Source organism: Aulostomus chinensis, chromosome 21 (assembly GCF_037954235.1).
Source record: "Aulostomus chinensis isolate RoL2024-O1b breed Wild chromosome 21, RoL_Achi_v1.0, whole genome shotgun sequence".
NCBI lineage: Eukaryota > Metazoa > Chordata > Actinopteri > Syngnathiformes > Aulostomidae > Aulostomus > Aulostomus chinensis.
Genome location: NC_141340.1, coordinates 12,475,424 through 12,502,470, shown reverse-complemented (window position 1 = coordinate 12,502,470; position 27,047 = coordinate 12,475,424). Strand labels below are relative to the sequence as shown.

Sequence of the window (27,047 nt, the reverse complement as noted above, 5' to 3'; positions counted from 1 at the left end):
GCAAAAGGGGAGAGAGAGACAGAGAGAGATTCACGTTGAGTGGTTAGACGCAGAGTGTGTTGCTCTGACTCACACTAGCATCACTGATAAGCTCATCATTCAAAGCTATTGCAGGTGATGTAAAACAGATGAGGGGATGGTAGGTGACACAATATCAATTTTCCATTACATTCAAGAGGTTATAGAGAGGGATGGGACAGAGCAGAGAGCTTGATAGTCATCACGTCAAACCCAATAAGCAGTTCAGAAATAGTGAAGGGGAACATCAAGGTCGCTTTTTAACCACAGCTTTTTTTTTTTTTTCTTTTCTTTTTTTTTAAGTTGATGTCATTCAGACAAAGCTATCAGCTAATGTTATTACTTATCAGTTCATGACTTATCAGGATCAAGAAAAGTAACCCTGACCAAGTGGTTTTTAAACCAAAACCAGATACTAACTGTCGCATTGACGCATTAGAAAGCATCCAAAGTTATTGGAGCTGTCAATAAAAGACCATTTTAACAGAGAAGACTGCACGCTCTGTGAAACCACATCTAAAACTTTTCAAACCCAGAGATTTACCCTAATACCCTTTCCACAGTGATGCGTTTTTTGATTTTTATTGTCACTTTCAATACAGATACTTATCAATACTCTTATCAATCAGACAGTGTAAAATATGACGAGAAGAGAGGCAGAAGCATTTTCCAAGCCAATAGGCAACTACTGTGTCTGTTTCAGTAGTAGCAGTAGTCGTCAGGGGCAGACAAGAAAAACAGTTTTTCCATCATTGACCAGCATACATATTTATTGACACAATATGTAATTATTATTATACTTTCGCCTTCATCTGTTCTATATTCCCAAAAAATAGATAAATAATTTGTCCAGAAACGAAGCAGCAGTTGAAGCACATCAGCAGCCTTTTGATGATTCTGTTGACCAGAAGAATAATGTTCATAGGTAACAACTTGTATTATTTTGGGAGAAGAACAAAAAAATCACACTTCAGAAGAACTTTGGCTAGAGCTAGTGATTTATGTTTTTACGTGGAGTATTGGCTAACAAGATGTATTTATTTGAGAAGGACAAACCAGATTGTAGCCAAAGGCTTATTTTGATCTGTCCTGGTGGATGGCCACTAAAATCAAAGCTCAGTAGACAGTATACAGAGTTACACCTGAATCAACTGGACTCCACTGCAGCCTATCAATGTTCTCTTGGGACATTCTGCTAATTTTTCTCATGTTCCTTGACCTACGGATCTAGAACAGGTCATCTACTGATGATGGTCTGCAACCACTACTGGACATTACATCATGTACAAAACTATTTACTGTTGGAAATGAAATTCTGAAAGCTAAAGGTGATGCTAAACGTATGCAATTGCTAGTGTTGGGCTAACAGCATCCGAGCTGTGAGGCTGAGTGTGAGCCGAAGCAGCTGTTCCGCTAACGCGGTCAAACATACTGTAAGGCTTTAGTTTTGTCAAGTGTTGTTGGTACCTCACTCAGGCACAATTATCTTTTTACAAATGTCAAAGTCAGCAAACAGGTTTAATTGTTTTGCCCTGTTAGTTGAGCACAGAATGTAAACACACAGAGATAAATGACACATAAACCACCTGGTGCTCCAAAATTTAACACCCACTCTAATTGACAGTTTGTTTAATAGGAAATTATGAAAGACTAATCTAAGCCTTCTTAAGGATCCGTGGAACCCTGGATATTAAAGGTCTTTTAGGTCACAAACAATTATATTATCCATGGTTTGCAGAAAGCTAAAGCACTAAAATTTTATTTTATGGCCAGTCAGTTGCAAAAGCACAAAAAAGGGATCGAAACAATAAAAGAAAGCTCATAAAAAAGATAACAGCAATTGGTAGAAAATTTTCTTTGATAAATATGTTCATGCCATGTTGCGTTTGTTGTATGTGTGCAAACGAGAACTCAGCACTGACCCTCAGTGGGCAGCCATCTTGCCTCTTAAATTCATTGGTCATGCCATGATCAAACACCCATCAGCTCACACGCACACACATACACACACACACACGCACTCTCTCGCCAAGCTGATGGAGTTTAATTAGTGTTGACTCCCTGCTGACATGAATGCCACGGTCTCCAAATGCATCCTGGGAGGATATAAACAATACTGAAGTGTCATACAGATGGTGAAGCATGTCAAACGCACCAACAGTCCCCCTCTCTCCTCAACATGCTTCAGCATGTACCGACACATGCTACATGCCAAGATAATGTTCCTGAATCCAGATCCATACCGTACTGTGCAGAGAATGACTCTCACGTAACCGGGCCTTGAACTTTGCTATAGTGTCCTCACTCAATAAGCTGGAGTTAGTGAGGCAGTGAACTGAGACGAATTTAAAAGACGAGCCAGTCATAAGAGATATAAAGACAGAAAGAAGAAGGAGGAGAAGCAAAACGCAGGAAAACAGGAAAGAAAATAAAGATGGAGAAGACAGAGGAAAGAATCAGGGACAGAGAGGGGAGGCTGGATGGGGGAGGATGAATAGAGATTGGTGTCACTAAGGGGTGATATATAGCGGAGAGGGTGATGAGAGTGAGCTAGCTTCTCTCTCGGCTCCACTAGTAATGTCCCTTTCCAAAACATCACTCATATTTAATGGAGCACAGCTACAAGAGAAGAGAGAGAGAGGAAAGGAAAGCCAAAAAACTTCCACGCAGAAACCCACACATTGACTACACAACACATTACAGACTTCTATACACTTAAAGTAAATTCTCAAAGCTTGCATGCACAGACAGATTGTGTGCGTACACGTACACATACATACACCCACACGTGTGCACTCTGTTACTCAGAAGGTTCTCTGTGAGTTAATAGAGTTGAGACACAGGGGTCTTGAGTCTGGAAACTACACTTGGAAAGAGAGGAGCAGAAAGAGGAGTGGGAGTACACAAAGATTGAAGAAGGGAGCATTCGCATACATATGAGAATACATAATAATAAAAACTGTTAGGGGCGTAGGGCATGGTAGATGGTCTTTAGCAGAGGATGTTTAAAGTCATCAGTACCGGGAAGTTGGAAGTATAAAAGAGGAAGCAACATGGGAATGCAAATTATTATGGAGAAAAAGAAGAATGTAACAACCAAGAGATATCCACTCCTACTGCTCTACACTCGCAGCTTTAATTAATCACCCAGTCATCTTTCCACATAAATCCCAGTCAAGTCCTTGACATTCTGGCTTATTCTCTTTTAACGCTTAGAGCCCCGCAGATGTAATTTGCGTCCGTATTCACATCCCTTTGTCTCAGTTGAATTGCTCATGAAGTATTCATCACTGGGAGGTGGATCAAATGAAACGGCACGTCTTGACCTTTCCAAAGGTGCCACTCGCTTGTCTATGTGACTAAGTGTTGGCGAGAAGAATGATTTTAAGTTTGCATCCATGATCATAGTTATCATCTGCATCTAGCTCTGCAATAAAGCCTTCAAAGAATTCAGCTAGCAGTTACAAGTTATTTGTTTCTAATATCCAAACGCAAGGCCAACATTTTCTACCAAGTACTTTTAAGAACACATTCAAAAAGAAAATATTCAAGGAGCATATAAGCTGCAGATAGAATGAGAAAGTGGTGAAACCTGAACATGTTTGGATATTGCATAAAGGGGCAGGCTCATGAATCCACTATGCTGCACAAAAATTAAATTGTGCATTCACCGATTGGCGCTAGATAACGCAATAACACTATGATGCTGTAGATCACTTGAAGACATTGTTTTCTTACATACGGGTTACTTGTTCTTGCCACTAGGGGGCACTATGACCGAGTCAGTATTGACCTGTAGTTGTCTTAAGAGTTTTATCAAATGTGTGTTTTCTAAAGATGTCTTTGTTTCCGCTCCATCACTGCAGGTTCAGGCCTTAATGACGGCCAGTGGCACGTGATACGTTTGGTGGCCAAGGATAACTTCGCCCTGCTGACCATAGATGGCGAGGAGGCGTCTGCTGTGCGCTCAACCTCACCCCTCACCGTCAACACAGGAGGAACCTATCACCTCGGAGGTAAGGGTCACCCCCATCACCAACCCGCAGATCTCACATAAACAACATGGGCAAAACATCTCTACACTCTATTCCCTGGGGGGGGGGGGAGATCAGAGGATGATGCAAAAAAATCCCCCAAACTTCAACTTGCAACTCTTGGCTGTGGCATTGCAGTACTCGTTGCTCGCCAAGCCTTGCATCAGGAGCTCATGAATCTCTAAAGTGTGCAATTAGTCTCTGTCTCTCTGGTTTCTCTATCTGTAGTGGTTCCTCTGTGCCACAGGTGACTAAATGTTCCCCTCGGAAGACTTTCAGGCGACTGCTCCAGTAAATGTCAAAATGAGCCCCCCATAGCACTTGTACAGAGCTTGATAGAGAAACAACAATGGCCTATGACACTCAATATTAGAAGAATTCTCCTGATTTCAATCCCTATTGATCCTTTGGTCCCAAACACTTCAGAAAACAGGTAGACAAATATTTGAATTTATCTTTTAAGATGTAAAGATATAAAGTACAGCATGTTGGCCAAACTGTTCCTCTGGAGAGCCAAACTGAAGCTTGATGTTGGGCTGCAGGTCAAAAGCAAAGACATAATTTGACGTTAAAATGCTGCTCATCTTTGCCTCTCCTTTATTTTTTCCCTTCACTTTTACCAAACTGTTTTCCTTCACGGTCACTAGGCCAAATTATTGAAAAAATATTTTTTTAAATCATAATTTATTATCAAAATATTGTTGCATTTTTATTTGGCGCTGTATCTGTGTCATGGACTATTTTATCTGTGTGTGTGTGTGTGTGTGTGTGTAGACAAATTGTGTCTACAAATCATTTATCTAGCTGGAAATCTATATGCCTGTGGCTGAAGTTGAGGAAGTTAGCAAGAACCACCAGATACACACACCCACCCACCGTAAAACACACACTCACACACACACACACGTGCAGATGCCACAATTACTCTGAATTAGAAAGAGGCCAGGTTAATGATGCCAGACACTGCTGTCCGTCTGCTGGAAGATGGTCCATGTCTAAGTGTTTGTGTGTGTGTGTGTGTGTGTGTGTGTGTGTGTGTGTGTGTGTGTGTGTGTGTGTGTGTGTGTGTGTGTGTGTGTGTGTGTGTGTTTGTGTGTGGCACCTGTATGAAATTACAGGAACTGAGAGAGGTAGTCTGGGCTCTGATAGCTCCATCAAGCCTGTGTCCCTTCCACTGTCTCCTCTCTCTCTCTCTCTTTCTCTCTCTCTCTCTCTCTCTCTCTCTCTCTCTCTCTCTCTCTCTCCCTCCCTCTCCCTCTCCATCTAGACCACAATCTCCTCCATCAAGCAAACCCATTTCCCCAGGCCAGTCAATAAGGATCAGAGCCTCACACACACATACACACACAAAGACACACACATACACACACTTCTTCCTTTTATTCTGGTGTCTGTCTTAATTTTCTCCTCACTTGTGTTGAGCGAACCCCTACTACTGTATACCTCTGAGGGTTTTTTTCATATTGTGAAATCAAAGTCAGACCTTGATATACTAATAAAATTTCACTCAAGCAACATTCAAAACCTGCAGGAGTTGAAAATGTCTTTGAGGGACATTTCTGGGGGTTTCCTGCACTCTTTAATCTGAGCTTGTATAGAAACAATCAATAGTAACTTTTTTCTTTTACCTTCTCTCCCCTTTATCCTGACTTTCTCTCATTTTTTTTGTCTTCTCCTCTTTCCTCTTCTATTCCTTTCTAGCCTCACGTCTCAATTTTGATCCAATTGTTGATTTATTGATTTCAGTAAGCCAAGTTGGGAATCAATAGTGGCTAAGAGAGGAGAATCTCTGTAATATCTTTACCACTTGAAAAGAGATTGACGGGGAGAGAGAGAGAAGGGAAGGGAAAAGAGGGAAACTGATGATAGGATAGATAAAAATGTTCTGAAAGAAGTAGATGAACAGAAAAATCATTTTGGCAGGAAACCCGCTCAGGTTAATGAGGTAAAGGAGAAACAGAAGCTAATAATGTGCTAATGAGGAGTATTCATTCATAATTCATATGCTCATACACATACATGTTGTAAACTGGCTCACATGAGCAACCACAGATGGGTTTCCCCCTGCTGACACAAGACGTGTGGGCTGAATTGGCAGCAACTGCGAATAAACTTTCTCGTTAATCTTACATGACTTAACAAATGCGTAGGAGCCGAGCCGAAGGGATTCAGAGCTGTTGCTTATGACCACGGTGAGGCGTGTGACGTGATATTTGCCCACCACTAACAAGTGTGTGTGTTTAGTTCCCACTTGAGACTTCTTTAACTAGAGCGTTTAGGAGTAATGTTTTAGGATGTTTTTTAGCGCCTACGGACAGCTTGCACTCAAGTCTTTGACAGCGGTTTTGGTTGGACTTTAGATTTATACAGGAGGGGGAATCAAAACAGGGTCTGGGGGACACACAGAAGTACCTGAAGGTCTTCCAGAAGGTCCTTAGCAAAAAAGGAAAAATTACAATTGAGTATAGATTTGATTAAATGAATATTTAATCCTTATTTATTTTTATTCTATAGATCTTGCAAGTAATTGCTAATTTGTTCCCAAGTAAATCATTACTTTGTACTTGCTTTTTTGAGGGGGGAAAAAGTGATAAGCAAAAATGCAAAAAAAAACTTAATAATTTACAACAACAAAAAAAACAGCAAAACAAAAGAATATGCCAGATAGTGGATAAAAAAAACAACATACCAACAAATACCAGGTATTTCTAATGATTTGTAAATGTATATTTTTAAGTGATGCTTGATCAGATTCATCCATTCATCCATTTTCTTAGACTTATCCTGTTAAGGGCTGTGGGGGGCTGGAGTCTATCCCATCTGCATTCTAGTGAGAGGCAGGGTTCACCCTGGACAGGTCACCAGTCCATCACAGGACCAACACATAGAGAGGAACAACCATTCACACTCACAGTCACACCTACAGTCAATTTAGAGTATCAATCAGCCTCGTCCCCTCTTGATGTCTTTGGACTGTGGGAGGAAGCTGGAGTACCAGAGAGAACCCACACAGGAACAGGGAGAACATGGAGACTCACACAGAAAGATCCTGTGCTGGAGCCGGGACTCGAACCTGGAACCTTCTTGCTGTGAGGCCACAGTGCTGACCACTGCACCACCGTGCCGCTCTGATCAGATTTATTATATTTTTAAATGCTTGTGAAAAGTATATGAATGCCACCAAAAATGTCTCAGGATATCACTCACTCATTACGCATTTCGCTATTTTAACATGATAGGGTTGATTGCCAATATTGAACCACTGGGTATTAGATAACAGACTCGGACCACATACACCAGGTAGGCCAAGAGTTACCAGTACTAGCGATACCTGCAGTATCTCTTGGTAAAACAGGCCCCTATTGAGAAAAACGCTTCAGATGGGGGTCCACTGCATGTTGAAAGTCAACCTGGGGGTCCAGACCATAAGTTTGAGAACCTGTGTTATGAAGCATATTGAGCAGTCCTTCAATTTCATGACCTGATCCCTGGTTGTTTGTTTTATTCAGTGGTTTGCTGTGCAGGCTTATATCACTAGACTCACAATGACAGCCTCAAGTCATCTGACAGCACGGCGCCTGTGTGTGTGTGTGTGTGTGTGTGTGTGTGTGTGTGTGTGTGTGTGTGTGTGTGTGTGTGTGTGTGTGTGTGTGTGTGTGTGTGTGTGTGTCTGAAGATGTGTGATTCACTCCCGAGAGCTGATGCACACACTCACACATGCATACTGCAGAATATCTAGAGCATTTATTCAAAACATCCCACATCATCACATTCTGGGACAAATGTTCATCCCAGCCGAGGTAACCGAATAATATGGTCAGTGTACAGAAGATGGTTAAGCCTTTGGCTTGGCCTCAATTACTCTCTCTGATCCCTCAGCTTGATGAGTTAGAGAGGCCAAGCCCATTAAGCTGTCCTCCAGCTTTCTACCAGTATTGCATCAACATATTTATATGACATTGAAAGTGTTCTGTCAGTTTGCCATAATTAGCAAAAAGCCCTCAGGATTATGAGCATTGCATGTTCTTTTATATACAGGGTGCTTCAATGCAGTTTCAAGTCGTCCAGGTAGCCATCTGCTTCTAAAGTCACTGCTTGAAAACATCAATTATTTGTTGTCAACAGTTGTTTATCATTGAACTGCGTAAAAAAGTATTCACTCTCATCGGGCTGAAAATATTGCTGTATAGCTTTATGCTGTGCTATCTTTGTCAAATTTAACATGTAAGGAACAAAGTTGCTTTACATTAATTTTTTTTTTTAAAGCGACCACCAGATTGTTTTCGAACGGTAAATCTTTGCCACCAAAGAGACGATGAAAAAAGAGGGTTTGTCTGCTTCTGTATTTTTCTGCTGCTTTTTAACAGCATGGCCAACAACCACATTAAAGCTACTCAGGCCTGATAAGTGGGCTTTTGAGGGTGGACCGCCACACCTATCCATGGATAAAAAGGCAGAAAGAATAAATAAATTACAGCTTGAAACTTTGATACAGCAAGATTTCAGTGACAAAGGATCAATGCACCAGGATAACAGCTAATTTTTGTATTCAAGCATTTAAAAAAAGGAAGAAAAAAAAAAGCTGCACCTACTTACATAAAATTATCTGCTATTGTCTAAGGTAGTTACCAGCCTGTGTTAACTGGAATAGAAGCTGAATTTATGAGCGTGTGGTCAAGTTAGCAAGAGTCCTGCCTTTTAATTGAGATAAATAGCACAAGTGAAACAGGTTCAGTCAAATGTAATTGGTTTAACATCTTTCATACAGTTGATGCGATTCAATGTGCAGGGCAGAGTTTAATCTTAACTTTTAAAGATGCACTTTCGGTTGTTCTCAGACCCTGAGGCGCACTGATCCAGTCTTTGGAAGCGTACAAACTTGAAGCTGCCTGCACTTTGGAACAAGTAGGACACTGCAGGACTACCTGGAGCTCTCAAAAAAGAGAGAGAGTGCTGACAGCTGTTAGGCTTCTTTTTTTTTTTTTTAAATCAAAAGCAGATATTACCATTTAGCTCTGAATAAAAGTAACCACAGGAGTACACTCAATCGCAGATATTTCAATATTGAGCCCAGTTTCTCTCGCTGAGCCTGAAGACCTACAGCAAAAATGTTGCTTTATTCTGGTTGAGGTCCGAAATATATTTAGTTTCTGAAGGTGCATTCCCATAGAACAGTGTGTCATCAGCATAGCTGCTTAAAGAGATGAGTCTGAAGATAGATTTATAATCATATACACAATTGAATATCTTAACATAACATCCGTCATGCAAAATTTGAAATATTGCAAAAAATTATTGAACCATATTACAGTTTGTAAGTGCATTTATTTTGTTTTTGTTTTGAATTTCAATTTTTAAGAAATATGCCTTTTTGTGCACATAAAGGCTTCATATATAGAGTGATATGAACTGGACCAAAAACTGTCTGTGAGGAAACTTCATTCCATGTTTGGAATATTATCATCCATCGATCAAAGAACTATCCGGTTTAAAGATAAAAAGCCAAATAATTTGTGTCAAAATAAGAGCTCAGCTGAAGTACTACCACGGCTGTGAGTTTGAGGAGGGCTGTCTCTTAACGAGTAGCTTGCAAACAAAATGAAAATTTTTCTAACTTTTTCTTTTTAGTTCATAGTCTCTAGTTGTATGTTCCAAGGATGTTACTGGCTGCTTGTATTAAAAAAAATGCCCTATCGGAGGTAGGAACTGGGTCAAGAAGGAGACGAATATTCATATTAGTTCAGGTCTTTTAGCATCAACCTCGTAAAAAACAACAACAACGACAAAAAAAATTGTCCTGCGTGGCTTTGCACAGAATTTTAGGATGTTTCTTGATCTATTATGAGATGTGAGGTTCACACATACTCCATCTTTCGGTTTCTGTACGCTCTCTGAATTGTCACAAATTCCTTAATGTTAGAAGCAATAAGCTTGTTTTCATGTCAGGGTTAACCGGGTGATCAATTGTGTTAAAAGACACTTTTTCATAATGATTTAATTGTGTCTGTCCTAACTACTTTATGATAGATTTTTAATTCTTCATGCACATGTGATTAAGTTATGCACCATCTGCGCTTTTTGCAGACCAGCAGGACCTCTTTAATTTAATAGTGTCATGATTTTTTCATGGCATGGGCCTCTTATTTTGATAATTTTTACTGGAGCAACAGCATGAAAGTCTCAAGCCAATCAGTAATTAAATATATTCAGAAAGCGTTTGAGGTCACCTCATGAGCAAAACAACAACTCTCCCTCTATAGACATTTTGCCGGGTACACTGGAAAATATGCAACGATGGTTCAAGAGAGTCAAGTCAACAAACAAAGACTTTCTTATGCTCATCCTTTCTGATATTATACCAGATATCAAATGTGACCGAGGTTATAAGTTGACTCATTAACATGTAGGGTATAGTACTTCAAATAAAAACAGATCATATTCAGTGTGAACAGAATGTTGGAGAGTTAAATAAAGTCCATCTCCCTGTGCATGAATGGGAGAAAACATGAGGGCAAAAACACTCATTTAAATAAATAAATATTTTTCAAAACAGAGCTCAAAAGCCATCTGTTCTGTCTCTCTCTCTCTAATAAGGATCTTGAATGTTGGTCATTTTCCTCAAGAAGAAAACCCTTTTTAGACGTAGCTTCTTTTCTTTTTTGGTCAGAGCCATTTAATTATTTTCAAGCGTGATATTGACTGACATTTTTATTATCAAGTGACTAGTGTAAAGTTTGAAGCACCAGGGATGTCCGTTCCCCAGCTATAACAGCTGTCTGCCCCACTGTGTGACACAGATGGACACTAGTTTCTTTGGGCTCATCTGTGTCAGTTGGATTTTTGTCTATAGCTCCCTGGTTGAGGAACATGCGACATAACATCAGTATCCTGGATCTGTCCTGCAGGTTGTGTTGTGCCTGTGAGATGCAACGTACTGTGTAGCAGCCAATAAACAGCAAATACACATTGGTAAAAGTTACATAATACAACAAAAAGAGAGGCTGCTTAAGGTAAAACAAAAACAAAAAAAACCTGTTTATGTTTACATATACACGTGTATATAAACATATACACTTTTACACACACACACAGATTGGCATTCTGCAGATCCAAAAAACATCCAAATGTGATGCAAATGCTACATTTTACTTTCTGTACTATTACTATTGCTCTCACACTGGCAGTTTCACTATGGCACTTTTTTTTTGTCTATTACACTTAAATTTTTCTTCAGAAGTATGTTGGGTTCAATGCTGCTGAAGTAACAACATTGCTTTCAGAATAATTGCCCTTCTTTTTGTGATGTGGAGGCATTAAAATTCACATGGCACTGTGTAACACCAAGGTTACTGAGTTACAAGATTTTATACTTTAGATGTCAGCTGCAGAAAGGGACTTGGCTCTGAGCGTCTGTCAACTTACCCTCAACTCTGCCCTCTTTCTAAATTCTATTCCCTCCTCACTTGTTTTCTTTTCTCAATTCCCCCCACCCTCCATATTCTTTCATTCTCTGCGATTTCTTGTCCACCTCTCATCCTCTTGACCTTTTTTAACCAAGCTTTTTGCCTGCTATATCGTCTCCCCTTCTTCTTTCGTCTCCAACCCTCTATCCTTTGAGTGTCTGCTTTTAGAAGCAGTCTCCTGAACCCAAAGCCTATTTTACGGGGAGTAGTTTCTTACTCCTGACACTGCGCTTAGAGAAATTAGTAAGTAACTGACACGAGACATCCGCAAATTGAAATTCTCAAGAGGGCAGGCGGGCGGACACTCACACACAGCACATATGCACATACACAGGGCCATAAAGTCATGGTCTTTTCTCTGCAGGAACAGGGGATAAATAGATATACTAATGAGAGACTAGTCAATTATAAGAGCATCCATCCTGAAGCATGCTGCTGTTTGATAACTGTGGAATTATGCAGCGTGTCCTTTATTAGTTTGGCTTTTTCCACTTTCTTACCAATTTATAAAGTTGGTGCATTGAGTCAGGCAGTATCACAGAATTTTTTCCCTTTTTACTTCTTCGGCCATCAGTCTTAGAGACTATGAACATTTTCTTTCATGAAAAATAAAACCCTCAACTCAAAGAACATACCACAATAAAGGGTGGGAGATTGTAGTCAGTACAAGGACAGGACAACATCGACAACCACACAGGCTCTAAAAGACACTGAATACATACATGCACGTGTTTTATTGGCTTTAAAAAGTTTTTGGTTACATTTTCAGGCACTTCATGCGGAAGCCCTGCATGTTGGACAAATAAGTGTATTTATATAGTATGCCCAGAAGACAGTATAAACCAACCTGTGTATTTATTCAGATAGATGGTAAAACTACACTAAAATGCGCATGATATGAAACCAATGAGTGGATGAGGAAATGAAAAAGTTTTTCTGGCTCTATCTATAGAGGAAAACCTGCTCCCAACCAGGTTAGCTTCAGACTCAGTTGCCATAGTAACCGACTCACAGCTTAAGTTTCCTCTCTTTATGAAACGGACTGGAGTTACCACTCTTTTTCAAGATTGAATGAACTCCCTTCCGGAAATGGAAATCCAGAGTTTCCCTAATAGACTCTGTTTTGGGACCCAGATCTGGATCATATTCTAGGGCCAGTTAGAGAGATCTGATTGGATCTAGCCTGTGAGCAGGCCAGAAATGTACTCAGTCGAGGCAAAACGGTATGTCTTTTAAAGACTATAAAAAGAGTGTGAGAGTGATTCTGTTTTGTACCCAAATGAAGTGTTTTAAGTACTGGCTTTATAAGTTCACTTTTATGTGCATATAAACCATTGAAATCTGAGTGACTGGGCAGCGTGGTGGTGCGGTGTTTAAGAACCTGCAGACTGGTTTGGAGCCGTTCTGTGCTCTCTACTTGTGCATGTGTAAGTTCTCCTGCTTCCTTTGACAGACCAAAAACATGCATGTTAGGTTAATAGGAGACTAAACGATTGTGAATGCTGGTGTGATTGCTGCGTTCTGTCCAGGGCCGAAAAACATTCACCCAACAGCATTAGCATCACAGCCATGAGAACTGATGGAGACGAATGCATGAACCATCCTCAGATTTTGGACTCCAGAAAGATGAATCTTGACTTCTTACATTTTTACATTTTCATTACATTTGTTCGTGCAACGCAAGGCATCTAAGAAGATCCTACGTGGGATTTGTGAAACGTGCACCAGCAGCCAAATCTGTTCATTACCCACCTGAGTATGTCGATGAATCACAAAAGAGCTTAAATTGGATGCACGTGGACTGGCAATGTGCAATTAGCATAAGGCAACATCACAATAAATCTATAGAAGGGTGGCAGTCCCATGTGCCGTTTGCAAACCACAAACCAACAAATCATTTCACAGGTAAATTAAACTCATGGCACATGGAGAAAAGAAAGGAAAAAGAAAAAGGCAGCAAAGTGGGGAAAAAATTGCTTCCTCTTTCACAATTTTCTGCCTGATTCATTTTATAATGGAGCAGAAGTGATCCGACACAATAAGAAAGTCACATGCGTCACTATAGTGGCACCGAGATAACAAATTTAGCTTTTAAGATGACAAAAATCTGAAGCATGGAGGCTCTAAGATGAAAGTCAGATCAAAGTCATAGATTTCGAGGTTTGATGACATCACACGAACATGGCTTTGCTCCTTAAACAATGACCACTGCACCAGAATCTCCAGCAATTGTAGCAGGTGATTACAAAAAAAAAAAACCCACATATTTACGGAAACCCCCCCCCCCCCCACTCCTTGTAATGTTTCATATTTTTTTATGTATTCATAACTTATAGCCTTTAGGATGATTTTGTACCCTGTTTTAAAGCTGATACATCCTGCTGTATATGTGCTGGGATGAGAAAAACAAGCACTGTGCATCCTGAGAGCCTGCAGGCTCAGTGTGGCGCTGGTCTTCTCAGTCTATTCCTTCTGTATTGTAAGAGAAGCTCTTTGGGCACAACATGAGGGCTGTGATAGAGTGCCAGCGAGTCTGCAGGGGATGATTGCTGCTGTTCCAGATCCTCAGGGCTTATGTGAGATATATAAATATATATTTTTGTTGTTGTTGTTTATACTAGAAATTAAAATTTAAAAAAAAGTGTTGTTGCTTTCAGGGAATAAGCAAACAGAGGTATTCTTCGCTTTGATGTGAGGTTATAATGATTTTGCTCACAACTGTTTGTTTTTAGGGATGCAAATTATCGAGTAATTCATTAATCGATAGTTGTTCCATCTTATCGATCGATGATCGATTAATTGATAAACGGCAATTTTTCTAAGAAGCTTAATTTCCCCCTGAATCAATAGGTTCTATCTACTGTTTACGTCACATAAAATGCTATCTTCCTTATGATATACAGAAAAAATGCAAATCATATTCCTTAATCAAAGATTTATTCAGGGCAGGGAACAACATATTCATTCACGAATAGAAGAATGTAATAATATGTAGACTACTTTGACATGAAAATAAATGAGTGCACTGTCACTTTGCAGAAAAACACAATTCTTAAGTAGTACATTCACGAATACAGGATATATATATTTTCTTTTTTGGTGTTAAAAGTGAAGAGCGGATTTTAGCCTTTCAACTGTGATACATGGAGAAACACTGTGATATATAGCATGTCTGTAGTAACCATGCTACATATCCGCTGGATAATACCCTTCTGCCAGCGCTGTGGTGATGGTAGGCTGAGAGCCACTCGCTGAATGCAACGTATTTAGGTGGTAATTCAGCGAAGATGTGGAGTTGTTGTATTTTAAAATACTTCCACGTGTTTTGCATTTGGCCTCTTTGTCGTCATTTATCAGCTTGAAGTGGCTCCGTACTGCACTCCGTCTAGACCTCTTCATCCTGCAAATGTTCCCGCGTGTGCGTCAAGTACGTCTGGCGTCAAGCGCGCCCTCACATGGACTGACGGGGAATTGCTGGTTCAAAACGCGATTAATTTATTTTAGTCAAGTAATTTCTTATCGACAATCGATAATCGATTAATTGTTTGCATCCCTAGTTTGACTGTACCTCTTTAATCTTGACCAGCTGTAGTTTGACTTGTACACATTTTTTGAGAGGTATAGGCTTTTATCAGATAATCGTAACAGCCACAGGAAGGCAAGGTAATTCCTTGACCGAACCAAAAGCATGACTACTGTCAGGGTGAATTTTACTCTTCATTTAGTCAATTAGATGTACATTCAGTATGCATATTAGTGTAATGTAATGCCGAGGCAGACAGGTATACTGTTAATCAAATTAACACAAGGGAGCCTCCCAGTACAGCTGCTAATTTCTCCATGGAGATACAAGAGGTTAAGTGGCTACTTAAATCTAAATTTCAATGGTGTATTGCAGATAAAGGTGGAGGATTACGCAGATGTTAAGGTTCTTATCAAAGATGTATTCCTCTATCAGGCATTCAGCATTATGCTTTTCTCACTTTATTGTGTGGTCTTTGATAGGGACTCTACCCACAGCTCACTCATTGGGAATTATGCGTGTTTGCTGTCCGCAAGATGACTGAAGCTATCAGAAACCAGCTGAACGCTAACTAGCTTAGCAGAATTGACAGTCTTTGTTCAGAAGTCGTCCTCCCCATCCTCTCTTACAAAGTCTCCCATTATAGCAGCAGTCGCTCTTCCAGTTGTCAAACAAGGTTTTTTTGGGTGGGGGGGTTACTGCATAAAGTCAGTGCACCCAGCAGTTTTGACGCAAAATAGTTCCAGCGATGATTCTAAAATGAAAACGTCTCATCATTTGGAAACAGTTATCTTCCAGTGCATTTTGTAAGCACAACCCTTAATGCAGGTAAAAAAATCGTTCTGTTTATAGAAGTACGTGACAGGTGACATATAGGACGTAGGATGATTTGGAATATACTTAGACTTTGAAAAGACCCAAGTGGAACACACACACAGTCAACTCTCACAGATGAGCATCGTATAATACATTGTTCCATGCTGTGCCGAACTGTCAGCTTCCTTTGCATTCGTATGCTATCCATAGAACGCAAAGTGCTGCCAGCTGTAGTCTGCTCTTGATTTCCAAACCATCTCACGGTCTCTCTCTCTCTCTTTCTCTCTCACTCACTCTCTTCTTTCTCTGTCTGTCCGTCTCCTCTGAGAAGACAGCAGACAGGTGTAGCAGGAGAGAAGACAGATGGCAAAGATGTCAGCAGAAACTCAGGGAAGGAAATGAAAATCAGAAGAGGAGAAGGACAAACACTACACAAACCACACACATTATACTTTAGTAGGGGGGATGGGACAGAGGCAGGCAGGAAGAAATACTGCACTATACAACGTACAGCAAAGATCCCCGGCTGGATGACGACACTTTTGCTGCTTTATTTGCTGAAATGTCAGCCATCCCCATAATCTACAATTACATTGGTTCACACACAAACAGCCCAAACACCCTCTACAATAAGCCTCGTTGATGCTTCGGCCTTGAGGCTGACAGGCATGCTGGAGAGTGTGACAGGTTATAACATCAAAATGATGGAGATGTCATTGAGAGTGAGTGTTTTACGAGTGTACTTGTGGCAAAGATCGAAATCGAAGCTCTCACCTCCCATTCCCTGCAGCACATGCACACTGTAATAGCACCTATAGATTTGCACGCACGGATTATACTTAGTACAGGTGCACCGAGTCACATGCAGGATACACAAATGGGTCAAGGACTTTAGTAAATGTACACAGACATATGCACACACACACACACACATGCATAGACAATGCAGTGAGCTTTGTCCTGGCCTTTGTCATGTTTTAGTCAAGGCCCAGTGACACATCTAGATGGGCCATTGACTCTTGTATCCCATAACGGTACTGTATATAGTCAAAGCTATATGTCCTCTAGTATATTGCAGCATTAGCACTGGTATAGTGGCTAATGGGCCTTGTGGATGAGCTCTAAAAACAAAAAGGCCATTGAAGGTTCACGGCTGTAAAAGTGAAAACAACCAGGCACTAGCCTTGTATGGTTTGTTCCTGGACAAAAAAAAATGATGTTGTTAAGTTTGATGTCCTCTTCTGCAGCTGGTCTTCTGTTCATGATGTGTTTTAACTCCCAGATCAAAAGAATCCACCTATCCTTGTTTATGATCTCTTTTTTTCTAATTCCTACAGACTTTCTCATGTACGCATTTCCCTTTTGCAGAGCATTGTTCAAACACATGCTGCCACCAAACTTCTCCTTTCTGTTCTCCTTCAAATTCTCTTTTATTATTCTTGTCGCGTTTACTCATTCTCACACAAAAAACAGCTGTGATTTTTACTTGTACAAAAAAACAAACATGTATTTGTTTCTTTTACTATTTTCAGGATATTTTCTCCAGACGTTGTTCCCGCCCTCTCAGCGCTCCTTCCAGGGATGCATGCAAGCAATCCTGGTGGATGACCAGCCAGCTGATCTGCATGCAGTGGAGAAGGGCACCATGGGAGCTTTTGAGAATGTCAGCCTAGACATGTGTGCCATCATAGACAGGTAAGACAACAGCATTTACGTATTCACACTTGAAACTGTTACACGTGTACAACTGGGTAGCGACTTTAGATACTTTTATTGTACGGACCAAATTTTTTCAACATCATCACGTATTGAAAGATGGCTCGTCATTCAGTACCATACTTCAATATGTAGGAAAATTCACCTCATTGCAGTTGACTTTGTTGTACTTAACAGTTGAAAAACGACAGTAAGCTGAACAATAGGATTTGATAACTAAACCACATTTTTGGTTAATTGGTTCATATTTGTTGAAGTCTTTATGGGTGGCACGGTGGTGCAGTGGTCAGCACTGTCGCCTCACAGCAAGAAGGTTCTGGGTTTGAGTCCCGGCTCCATCACAGGATCTTTCTGTGTGAGTCTCCATGTTCTCCCTGTTCCTGTGAGGGTTCTCTCTGGTTCTCCAGCTTCCTCCCACAGTCCAAAGACATCAAGAGGGGACGAGGCTGATTGATACTCTAAATTGACTGTAGGTGTGACTGTGAGTGTGAATGGTTGTCTGTCTCTATGTGTTGGTCCTGTGATGGACTGGTGACCTGTCCAGGGTGAACCCAAAGGCTGCTGGGATAGGCTCCAGCCCCCTCCCCGTGATAAGCGGTAGAAAATGGATGGATGGTTCATATTTTCTTGTTTAAAAAAAACAAACAACCTTCCAGAGTGAAAATGCAAGATACTCCGCTGCAACACTGGTAAAATGCAAAAATATGATTTACTGTTGTACTAGGTTGTTTTTTTGTTTTTTTTTGTATTTTCAAGGTGGTTGTCAAGTTGAAGTATATGAGTATTCCCTGTTTGGAAGTTTTCAGTGTACAAGCCTATTTGAAGTGGTTGTCCACACTTTGACTTAAATCTAAAGGGAATTGAAGAGATAAGGCTCGCCGAATAACTGACTTCATTTAAATCCCCTCTCACAACCCATTTCTAGAGACCAGCTTTTACGTTTTTACTTTATCTTATTCTCTTATTCATTTCATTTGCTCTCATGTGATATCTTTATGTGTAGTCTTATTTGTATTACTTTTATTGCGCTTATTCCTTCTATTGTGTTTATGGAATGTATTTTTTTCTTGTTTTTACTCTTATCGTTTTGGATTTATATCGACAGTGGGCGTTTTGGGTCTTTTGTTATTTTCCTTTAACTTTATCTCGACTTTCCCTTAATCTTCACTTCTATTTGACTCTGGTTTATTTGGTTTTTGCTTTGTCTTTTCAAAGCACATCACGATATTCCAACTACTACAAACAGTACTACGTTATTACACACATACGCTTATCTCCTTCACATGAAGAGTAAGCGGTGCGTTCTTATCAGAATAATGCTCTTGTCATACTGGCAAATCAGCATAATTGATGGCGTGTATTCAAAGTGTAAGGAGATGTGTGACTGCAATTCATTTAAAACAAAAAGAAGCCAATGAAGTCTAATCTTTATCAAACATCAGGGATGAACATTTGTCTACTTCATTGCCATAAATATCAGAGTAGGAGATGCTGCACACTACGTTCCAATGTTGGCACTCTGGAAGCATTCGTTACAACTCACTGACATTTCAATTTATTTCCCTGTCATCGATTAGACAAACACATTTAGATATATTTGCCAAATCATCCTGAGTTCAACTGGAATGCTTATTCACCCAAAATTGGTGCAAAAATATTTTGAAAACTGGTTTCACCTGTGAGGATTAAGCTTAGTTTAGCTCATCATTTGACAGGTAGCTAAGAGGGTTTGAAGCTGTGAGGGGGAACACGACTGGAAAGCAACATTAAGGAGTTGAACTTAACGCAGATCAGAACAACATCGGCACCAAACTGAGGGATTTGTTTTCAGGTCAGGTTGGTTGGTAACACTTACATTCATCACTACCCTTGCTCAGAAGAGTGGACACCTACTGCTCCTGCCTTCTTTTGATCAATTTTGTTCTCACTTCGAGACAGGTCTGTTTTGCTAGAATTATAGTTTAGGGACAATTTAGGCCTTAGAGCCACTAATGCAGACAGACACATTTGAAAAACTACATTGTGTGTCAAACAGGGTTTTTGTATTTAAAAGCAGTTTCAGATCAGTGTCTAAGTTCCCGGTCCATACCCAAATGTCACAACAATTACAAGCTTAATTTTGTGGCCTGTTAAAGTCATTTATCCCTTTTTTCCACGCTACTTTGAAGCCAAGTGAACAATTTCTATTCTGTAGAAAGATTACTGACTTCTAAATTAGATAGTGATTCCATCAAAGGTCGTAACAGATTACTGGATCTGTCTATGTGAGATATAAGTCCAACATCTTAGCCCTGCATAAATTGAGGTACTTTTGTGTATCTAAAAGAATACAAATACTTGAAACTATAGATTACCCTTTCTGTTGGCCTCTTGATAAACAGTATTGTACTTTTGAGTTAACAAATGAACCTTTGGGGGAACATTCTTCAAAGGTATGCGTGTAAGTACAGAGCTACTCTTGTCTAGCTCCTCCAGTTTTGAGTCTGTGTTTTGGGGTTCCCTTAATTTTTAAAGATAATGTCTTTCTTCTTAGCTGTCATGTGCTCTCTGTTCACCAGCTACCCTTTTCTATCTGCATTTTGATATTAAGACACGAGATAAAATAGCACATCAAAGTTATCAGCCCTCCCTTTTAGATAAGTTGTTGCATTTAACTTCAGGGATTGCTGTCAGCCTTCTGGTATCTTTTGTTTTGCTTTTTGCAATGCTCACGGGAGGTAACGAAGTATGAAATTATTTGAATTGCAGATCGTGGTGCGCCAGTGATAGTTTGTGGCTATGGACTGATTGTGATCAGAACAAATGAAGCTCCTAAAGTGTCCACAATAGTTAACTGTAGTCGTGTACATCTCTATTACTCGAAAATGTTGCGTCAGACTACATGTAGTTGGCCCTGTACTGCCATGGAAGATGAATGTGGGCAGTGTTACCGTCTAACTAATCAGAATGTCTTGGAAGGCAGCTCAATAGCCCTGTCTGACCCGTGTTTGATAAATGCTGTTCGACTGTGGGATTCTGTTTTGGCTGCGGTTTGTGGAAAATGTGAAACTCACACACACACAAATTACACACACATACGCACACACATTCATTACCACAGACTCTACCCTAATCACCATTCAGTGTATGTGTCCTTGGCATTCCACAAGGCACAAAAACACATGCATTGGCATATGCACACAGTCCATGTGTGAACAATCTAGAATTTCTGTGTCTCTGTATATGCCCTGTCCTATAACTTTCTAATGTTCACCTTGTTGTGTTTTTATAGTGTTCTTTTGGTTCTCAAAGGTTCAACCTAATGCATAACTAAGACATTAAGAACACAGGCTAGTTAACATGGTGGCCACACATGTTTGTTTGTTTTTTTTTACCTGAAGGATTTCAGTCAAAAGAACGTCACCTTTTTTGGTGGGTTCACTTGGCAGTACGACTCTATTCTCCCTTTGAGTATATGTGGAACTGTGAAGGTAGGTGGAGCAGCAGCAGCAGAGACCCTTAAAGGGTTCCCAACGATGACAACAGAGGTGACTTTATGAAAGTAAGACACTGCAGTTAAAGGAGGAGTTAAGGTGGTGGAGGGTGTGCAGAGGAAGCAGTAGAAGTTAAGTTGGCTAAGGGCCTATGCATACAGGGCGATCTGCACGTGAGCCAAGCATGTTAGTCCCCCAGAGTCCAGTTCCTTTGACTAGTGGGATTTCTCCTCACTGCATGGTACATTTTCTGTGTCTCCAGCACAAATGGAAGTGTTGGGCTTTAGCATTTGCAGGAACACAGGCGTGGACATGAAGAAATCTGGTGGTTTAGCTCTCTGCTGTGTGAACCACGTAGTCAAACTTACACTTGGGGATGCAAAGTTGCCACACTTCTCCACTCCCGTGCCATTCTACTCCCACAAGATTACTCAAGCGCTGGTCCTGTAATCAGATTAAATAACTGTGAGAAAATGATGCTTCAAGGTGGTACAATCCACTCAATTGTGAGTATACCTGAAGGCAGTTTAAATGGCTGAATTGACATTTGGCAATCAGGTCCATTAAAGAGATTAACTGGGTGGTCAGGTGATTTGGGCTGCTTTGGAATGGCTGACCTAATATAACAGAGTTGTGAGCTGAGTTTTATTTCCTGGCCCGCCCGTCTGAGCTAACACTATACTTTATTTTTACTGGCATAAATGTGCTGCGCTCAAAATATCTGTATGATCCTTATTCTTTCTTTGCTCCTGCAAATCGTTCTTAGACGGCCAATGCGTCATAAAAAAAGTGTTTTTAGACACCATAGATTTTGACAATGATTTTTGTCTCCCTCCAGAGATTGAACGTCTCTGTGCCGCTCAACCGACTCATTTCCTAACATGAGTAAAAGAGAAAAATCCAGCATTTTTTAAAAAGGACCCCTGCAGCTCTCATGAGTCAGTGTTTGTTTTTCCTCCAGCTGGCTTTCATCCGAACATCACTTTAGTTCATTCATTTAAAAAAAAAAAAAAGCACACTCAGATATTTTAAGCACATAACGTGAGGACATGTGTGCATGTTTATGTGTGAAAAATCAGTTTCTAAGTCTAGAGCGCCTTGGGATCCGTCTGCATCAGTCCTGCAGGCAGATCAAAACCACAACAACCAGGACTTTGATCTATTCAGGACTGGAGCTTGTATTCATATTTCAACAAGAGAAACACTGTGTTAACTGGTCTATCCTAAATGCAATGTTCATAGTTAGGAGGAGAAGGCTTTTAACCTTTTTTTTATTATTCTATTTCAGACATGGGACTTGGGTTGAGAAGGTTTTGGGTTGGGTTGCAAGGGAATTCATTGCTAAACTGAGTGCAAGAAGTATTGGTGGTGCAGGGGAAGAACAGCAAGTGAGACAAGTGTGTGCAGGAGCGAGGGGAGGAAAATTCTAAATTGCACAGTGACCAAAAGTTTGTATCTCTATCAGCATATCTGGAGCAACGAATAAGGAGCTGGAGAGGATAAAATAGTTTCCCTGATTAGCTGAGGGACGTCAGGTGTTCAGGTCACGACAGGTGAGATGAATCATAATCAGGAGAGCGGAAGCCACAGTGGGACCTCAAGTGAAAAGCTTCATCCATAGCCATTTATACTACAAGGGTCAAGATGGTGCTAGGACAGAAAACTTTTACTGTTTGGAATGATTGCCAGGGTACAAATGCCAAAGATCATCATCACAACTAAGTCACTTTTATCCAGGAGTCAAGAGAACCCATCAGATCAGGACTGTGAGGGGTTCTAAGGATTGCAAGCTGCCTGTGAGTTTGCCAAGACTGAAACTCAGGCCACATGTACACATACATACACATTTACAAAAACGGATGTTTCCCCACTCTACATTTTCAAAAATAATATCGCTGACACCAGACGGTTTTCAAAATATCTTCATTTACACGAACCCACATAAATACGCTGTTAAGAGCTGCTATTAGCATGGCAAACCTATAGGCGGCAGTGTAACGAGAAACGTAAAGTCATGCTAGCCAATCAGAATCCTAGAAAAAACGAATGACACGAGTGAGTTAGTTAAACGTTCTGAAGCCTAAATGTCCGTTTCCCCCTGTTTACATGCAAACATGAAAACAGAGTTTTTCAAAATCTCCACTTTGGCCAGAGTTTTCAGAAATGATCGTTTTCTGTGACTTGAAGCTTGGTTTTCGTGTAAAAGAAAGGCCAGAACGCATGGGAACGTCACCGTTTTTGCATCGTGTAAACGGGGCCTCAGTGAGCAACTATAGTGCTGACCTAGTGCTGAACAGCCCCTGCTTGACGATAGGAGTTTGGTATTATCTGGAACTAGTAAAAGCAAGAACAAACCAATTTTGTCTGTTTGAGAAGAAAACAGAAGAAGAAGCCCCTCAAGACATCTGGGAGATTCCATACACATCATTTGTTGTGCTACCATCCAGTCATGCACAATAGAATTTGCAAAAAATCAGCACTTCTGATTCTCATAAAGATCTCTTTATTGGTGTGTAGGTGTTCTTTGCATGCTTGTATGTATGATTAAAACGAATAAAATCAAAAACATTGCGGGATGAACAATATATCAGCCCGGTTTTTCTTGTGTAGAAAAAATATGACCAACATTTACCTATGCAGATGACATGCTGATATAACAGAGATTTGGGGAAATCTCACTTTTTATGATCTGCAAGGGATTCTGTTCAATCCTAAAGGTATAGATTCAGTTTCTCTGCATCTCTGTGTGTCCAGATGTTTTAAATAAGTCTCTGCTTGGGGCTGAATGGGTTTGGGTTTAATTCACAAATGTGACAGACTTGGCCGCCCGGAACAATCTTCCTCTTCCAGGTCACAGTTTATTCAAACTCGTTTTGGTCTGGTTGTTGACAGTTTATGTTGTTGTCTTGCTTGCTTAATTATACAATAAAAGCAGAGTAAAATCATGTTTATGGAACTTTTTGTGGGGGAATTGAATGTTCTGATGAGTATGAAATACTTGGGCAGTGTATTGGTGTTTCTAATTCCTCCTCTCTCTCTCTCTCTGTCCAGATGTATGCCTAATCACTGTGAACATGGCGGCCGGTGTAAACAGACGTGGGACAGTTTCAGCTGTACCTGTGATGGAACAGGTTACACTGGAGCCACCTGCCACACGTGTAAGTGTGTGTTTCTGTCCAGCTGTGTTTATCTAAACCATGTCTATCTGGCCTTCCACTGTTCGCATTCTCTTTTTTTTTTTTGCCTTCATTCTCAGCAAAGGGATAGATGAACTTTTGAGGTTTTCAGACGTGTGTGTGTGTGTGTGTGTGTGTGTGTGTGTGTGTGTGTGTGTGTGTGTGTGTGTGTGTGTTGGTTTGATCTATATGAGAGGACAAAACCCATCCAAAACAAAAGACAACAAAGTCAGAGAGATTTTTTTTTTCTACAGGCTTATAATTTTGAAAATGCCATCCCTCTTCCCATATCCCTCAAATGTTGTTTTCTCTTAAGAGAGAGTAAGAGTTTTTGGCAACATTGTGTATGTTCAATCTAAAACAAATGTTATGTGAATGAAGTGTGAAATTTCTGACAGAAGAGAACAGTTTGAGATTTAGCTCAAGAACAGAGGAGTTTAAATACATCAGAGAGGAAATAAAATGGAAAAGCACAAGAGGAAAATAAAAAGATACAAGAGAGTCGTTTGTACGACTGCACTTCAGTGTTTGTGTTTGTCAACACTTATAATCCATGATTTCTTCTTACTTCCGCTACAAGATAATTGAAGGTATGGCATTGACCTTGAGTCTTGGGTGTGTGGGTTTTTTTGGGATAGAAAGATTTGAAAACAGCCAGTAAAATGTGTAGTCCACTCATGTCCCCTTGGGCTGACCATTGGGCTCTAAACTAATGTCTGAGTGGAACTGGTCACTCTTAGAAGACAGCTTTATGGTTGTAAACAGGGCATTGTTGGAAAAGGAGTAAATTCCCTGTTCTCCCCTGGTAAAACTGCACTTGGTGCAGAGAGAGAAACTGGACCTCTAGGTTGAGGATGAAGTTCATGATGTTCAAAAGCAGGATCTTCATTAATTTCCGCTGTTTAATTATGAGCATTACTGCTTAGCTTATGTCAAAAGTATAATGTCTCCTGAGCTTTGTCCAGGTTGAGAATATAACACTGATGTCTTCATGCCGTAAGAGCATAGAGTGGATGAAGGACTGAAAGGTGAAGCCAATGCAGAGGTGACTTGAAGCTACATTTTTCCTAATCGCCAGCAGGGGCCAACTCCATTACAAAAAGAACTCTTCGTGTTTGGACATCAAACAGAAAATCACCGAATTTCAGCAAATATTTGCCTTATGAGTTTAGAATTAATCTCACATCTTCTGCAAAACTTCATATTAATTTTGTACATGGTGCCATTTAAAGTAAGATGGACAATATAGTGTCAAGCTACAGCAAACTGTCAGTCAGGAGTGAGACTTAGCATGCTAGCTATGGCACCTTGAAATGAGAATGAAGAGGGCCAAAAAAAAAAAGCCAAATTCAAACCTTCATACTGGTTACTGTAAACCAAAAGGTGACATCCCAGTAGCTTTATTCACGTCTTTTTTATGTCACTGGAAAAGAAAGTATTATTACATTTTGAGACAAGTTGGCAATTTCAGGAGTTTTGTAGGTTTGAACCATGTGAGAGATTTGTTTCGGGATCTGCTGATTTCCAGATTCCTCAATTTGAACTAGATTGTAGCCAGGATTGGATGCACATTACCAAGATCAGTACAGCTTGTGCTCAGAGACCAAAATAATGTGGCTATTAAGAAAAATGTAGGTAGCAGTTTCCCAGCTTTAGGTCATTAGCTACTAATTCTCTCCCTGTTGTATAAGTGAAAAGTTTACACCATGGCTTAGGAAAAAAAATCAGCCTCTAAAGGTGGGCAATACGGTCAAAATCTTTTCAGCAAAGAAATAGTTCTTCTTTAAGTTGAAACTTCTGCACAAACAAAACAACAGCAGAACAACAGTTTTTTGGGTTCATCCCAGGTTGGGAGGGATGCCTCCTCCTGCTCTGCTCTGTTTTCATCCTCCTCCTCCTCCTCCTCTTCTTCCACCATGTCCGCACAAATCACCCTACAAGGCCGCAGGTTTTTCTAGATTGTGTGAGAGTTGTTTTTCTTCCCAGGAAGGTAATAGAAATCATTCTTAAAGTTACAGTGCCCACACTTACTTCTTCTTCTTGTGTTTCCTGCCCCTTAATCTTTCTATTGTGTGTCACCACTGTGAGGTAAATTCAGGAGAAATGCTGATTACCTAACACTCACAGTGCTCCGGGCTTCTCAAGGCTTTGAACATGTTGAGTTTTTTGTTCAGATCATTGTGAGATCACTCAGCGGGGTCACTCCTACCAAACACTAGTTCCATTAAAGGATATAGACTCTCAGCAAGAAAGAAACAGGATGAGCAAAGCAATATCAAAGCACGCGAAAGAGAAAAGAATACCTAAAGAAAGGATATAATATAGGGAATATTATAAACCATAAAAAAAACCTTCAAATTAAGCATGTAAAAAAAATCTTTGATCAAGAAAGTTTCTCTCAGTGTCACACTCACATTTCTCTTGGGAGAGTAATTCTTCGAGCCTTTCTCATTGTGTCTGTAGATCAACACAAACATAACATCAATATGTTGTCAGAGAGATTGCCAGAGTGTGTGGGACGAGACGCCACTTCCCGACAGCAGCTGAATAGAGACTGGCAAACACATGAAATTGCCTTCAGGAGGGGAGGAGAGAAGAAGACACCTTCAGACATTGATGTGCTGTTTTAGCCATCCCAGAATTCTCCAGCATCATCAGCGGATGGTTCCTTCAGTAAAACACATACAGTATGTTCAAGTCAGGATGTGGAGCAGTTCCACCCCAGACAATCAAATGGATCGATCGTTTTCAAAATCAAAATTATTTAAATTCTTCGTGATTTTGGATTTACAAGCAAAACACACGTTAATGAATTTTAGAAAAAAATA

General features: G+C 40.3%; 1 protein-coding gene across 3 annotated transcripts in view; it reads left to right on the top strand.

The window, feature by feature from the left end:
* cntnap2a (contactin associated protein 2a) overlaps window positions 1–27,047 on the top strand; it is a 383,275-nt gene that overhangs the window by 245,048 nt on the left and 111,180 nt on the right. For all 3 annotated transcript variants that reach the window (XM_086191985.1, XM_086191984.1, XM_086191987.1), the window contains 3 exons: window positions 3,885–4,034; window positions 17,387–17,549; window positions 24,095–24,201. In XM_086191985.1, coding sequence (XP_086048111.1) covers window positions 3,885–4,034; window positions 17,387–17,549; window positions 24,095–24,201 — 420 coding nt within the window. The remainder of the gene's footprint in view (window positions 1–3,884; window positions 4,035–17,386; window positions 17,550–24,094; window positions 24,202–27,047) is intronic.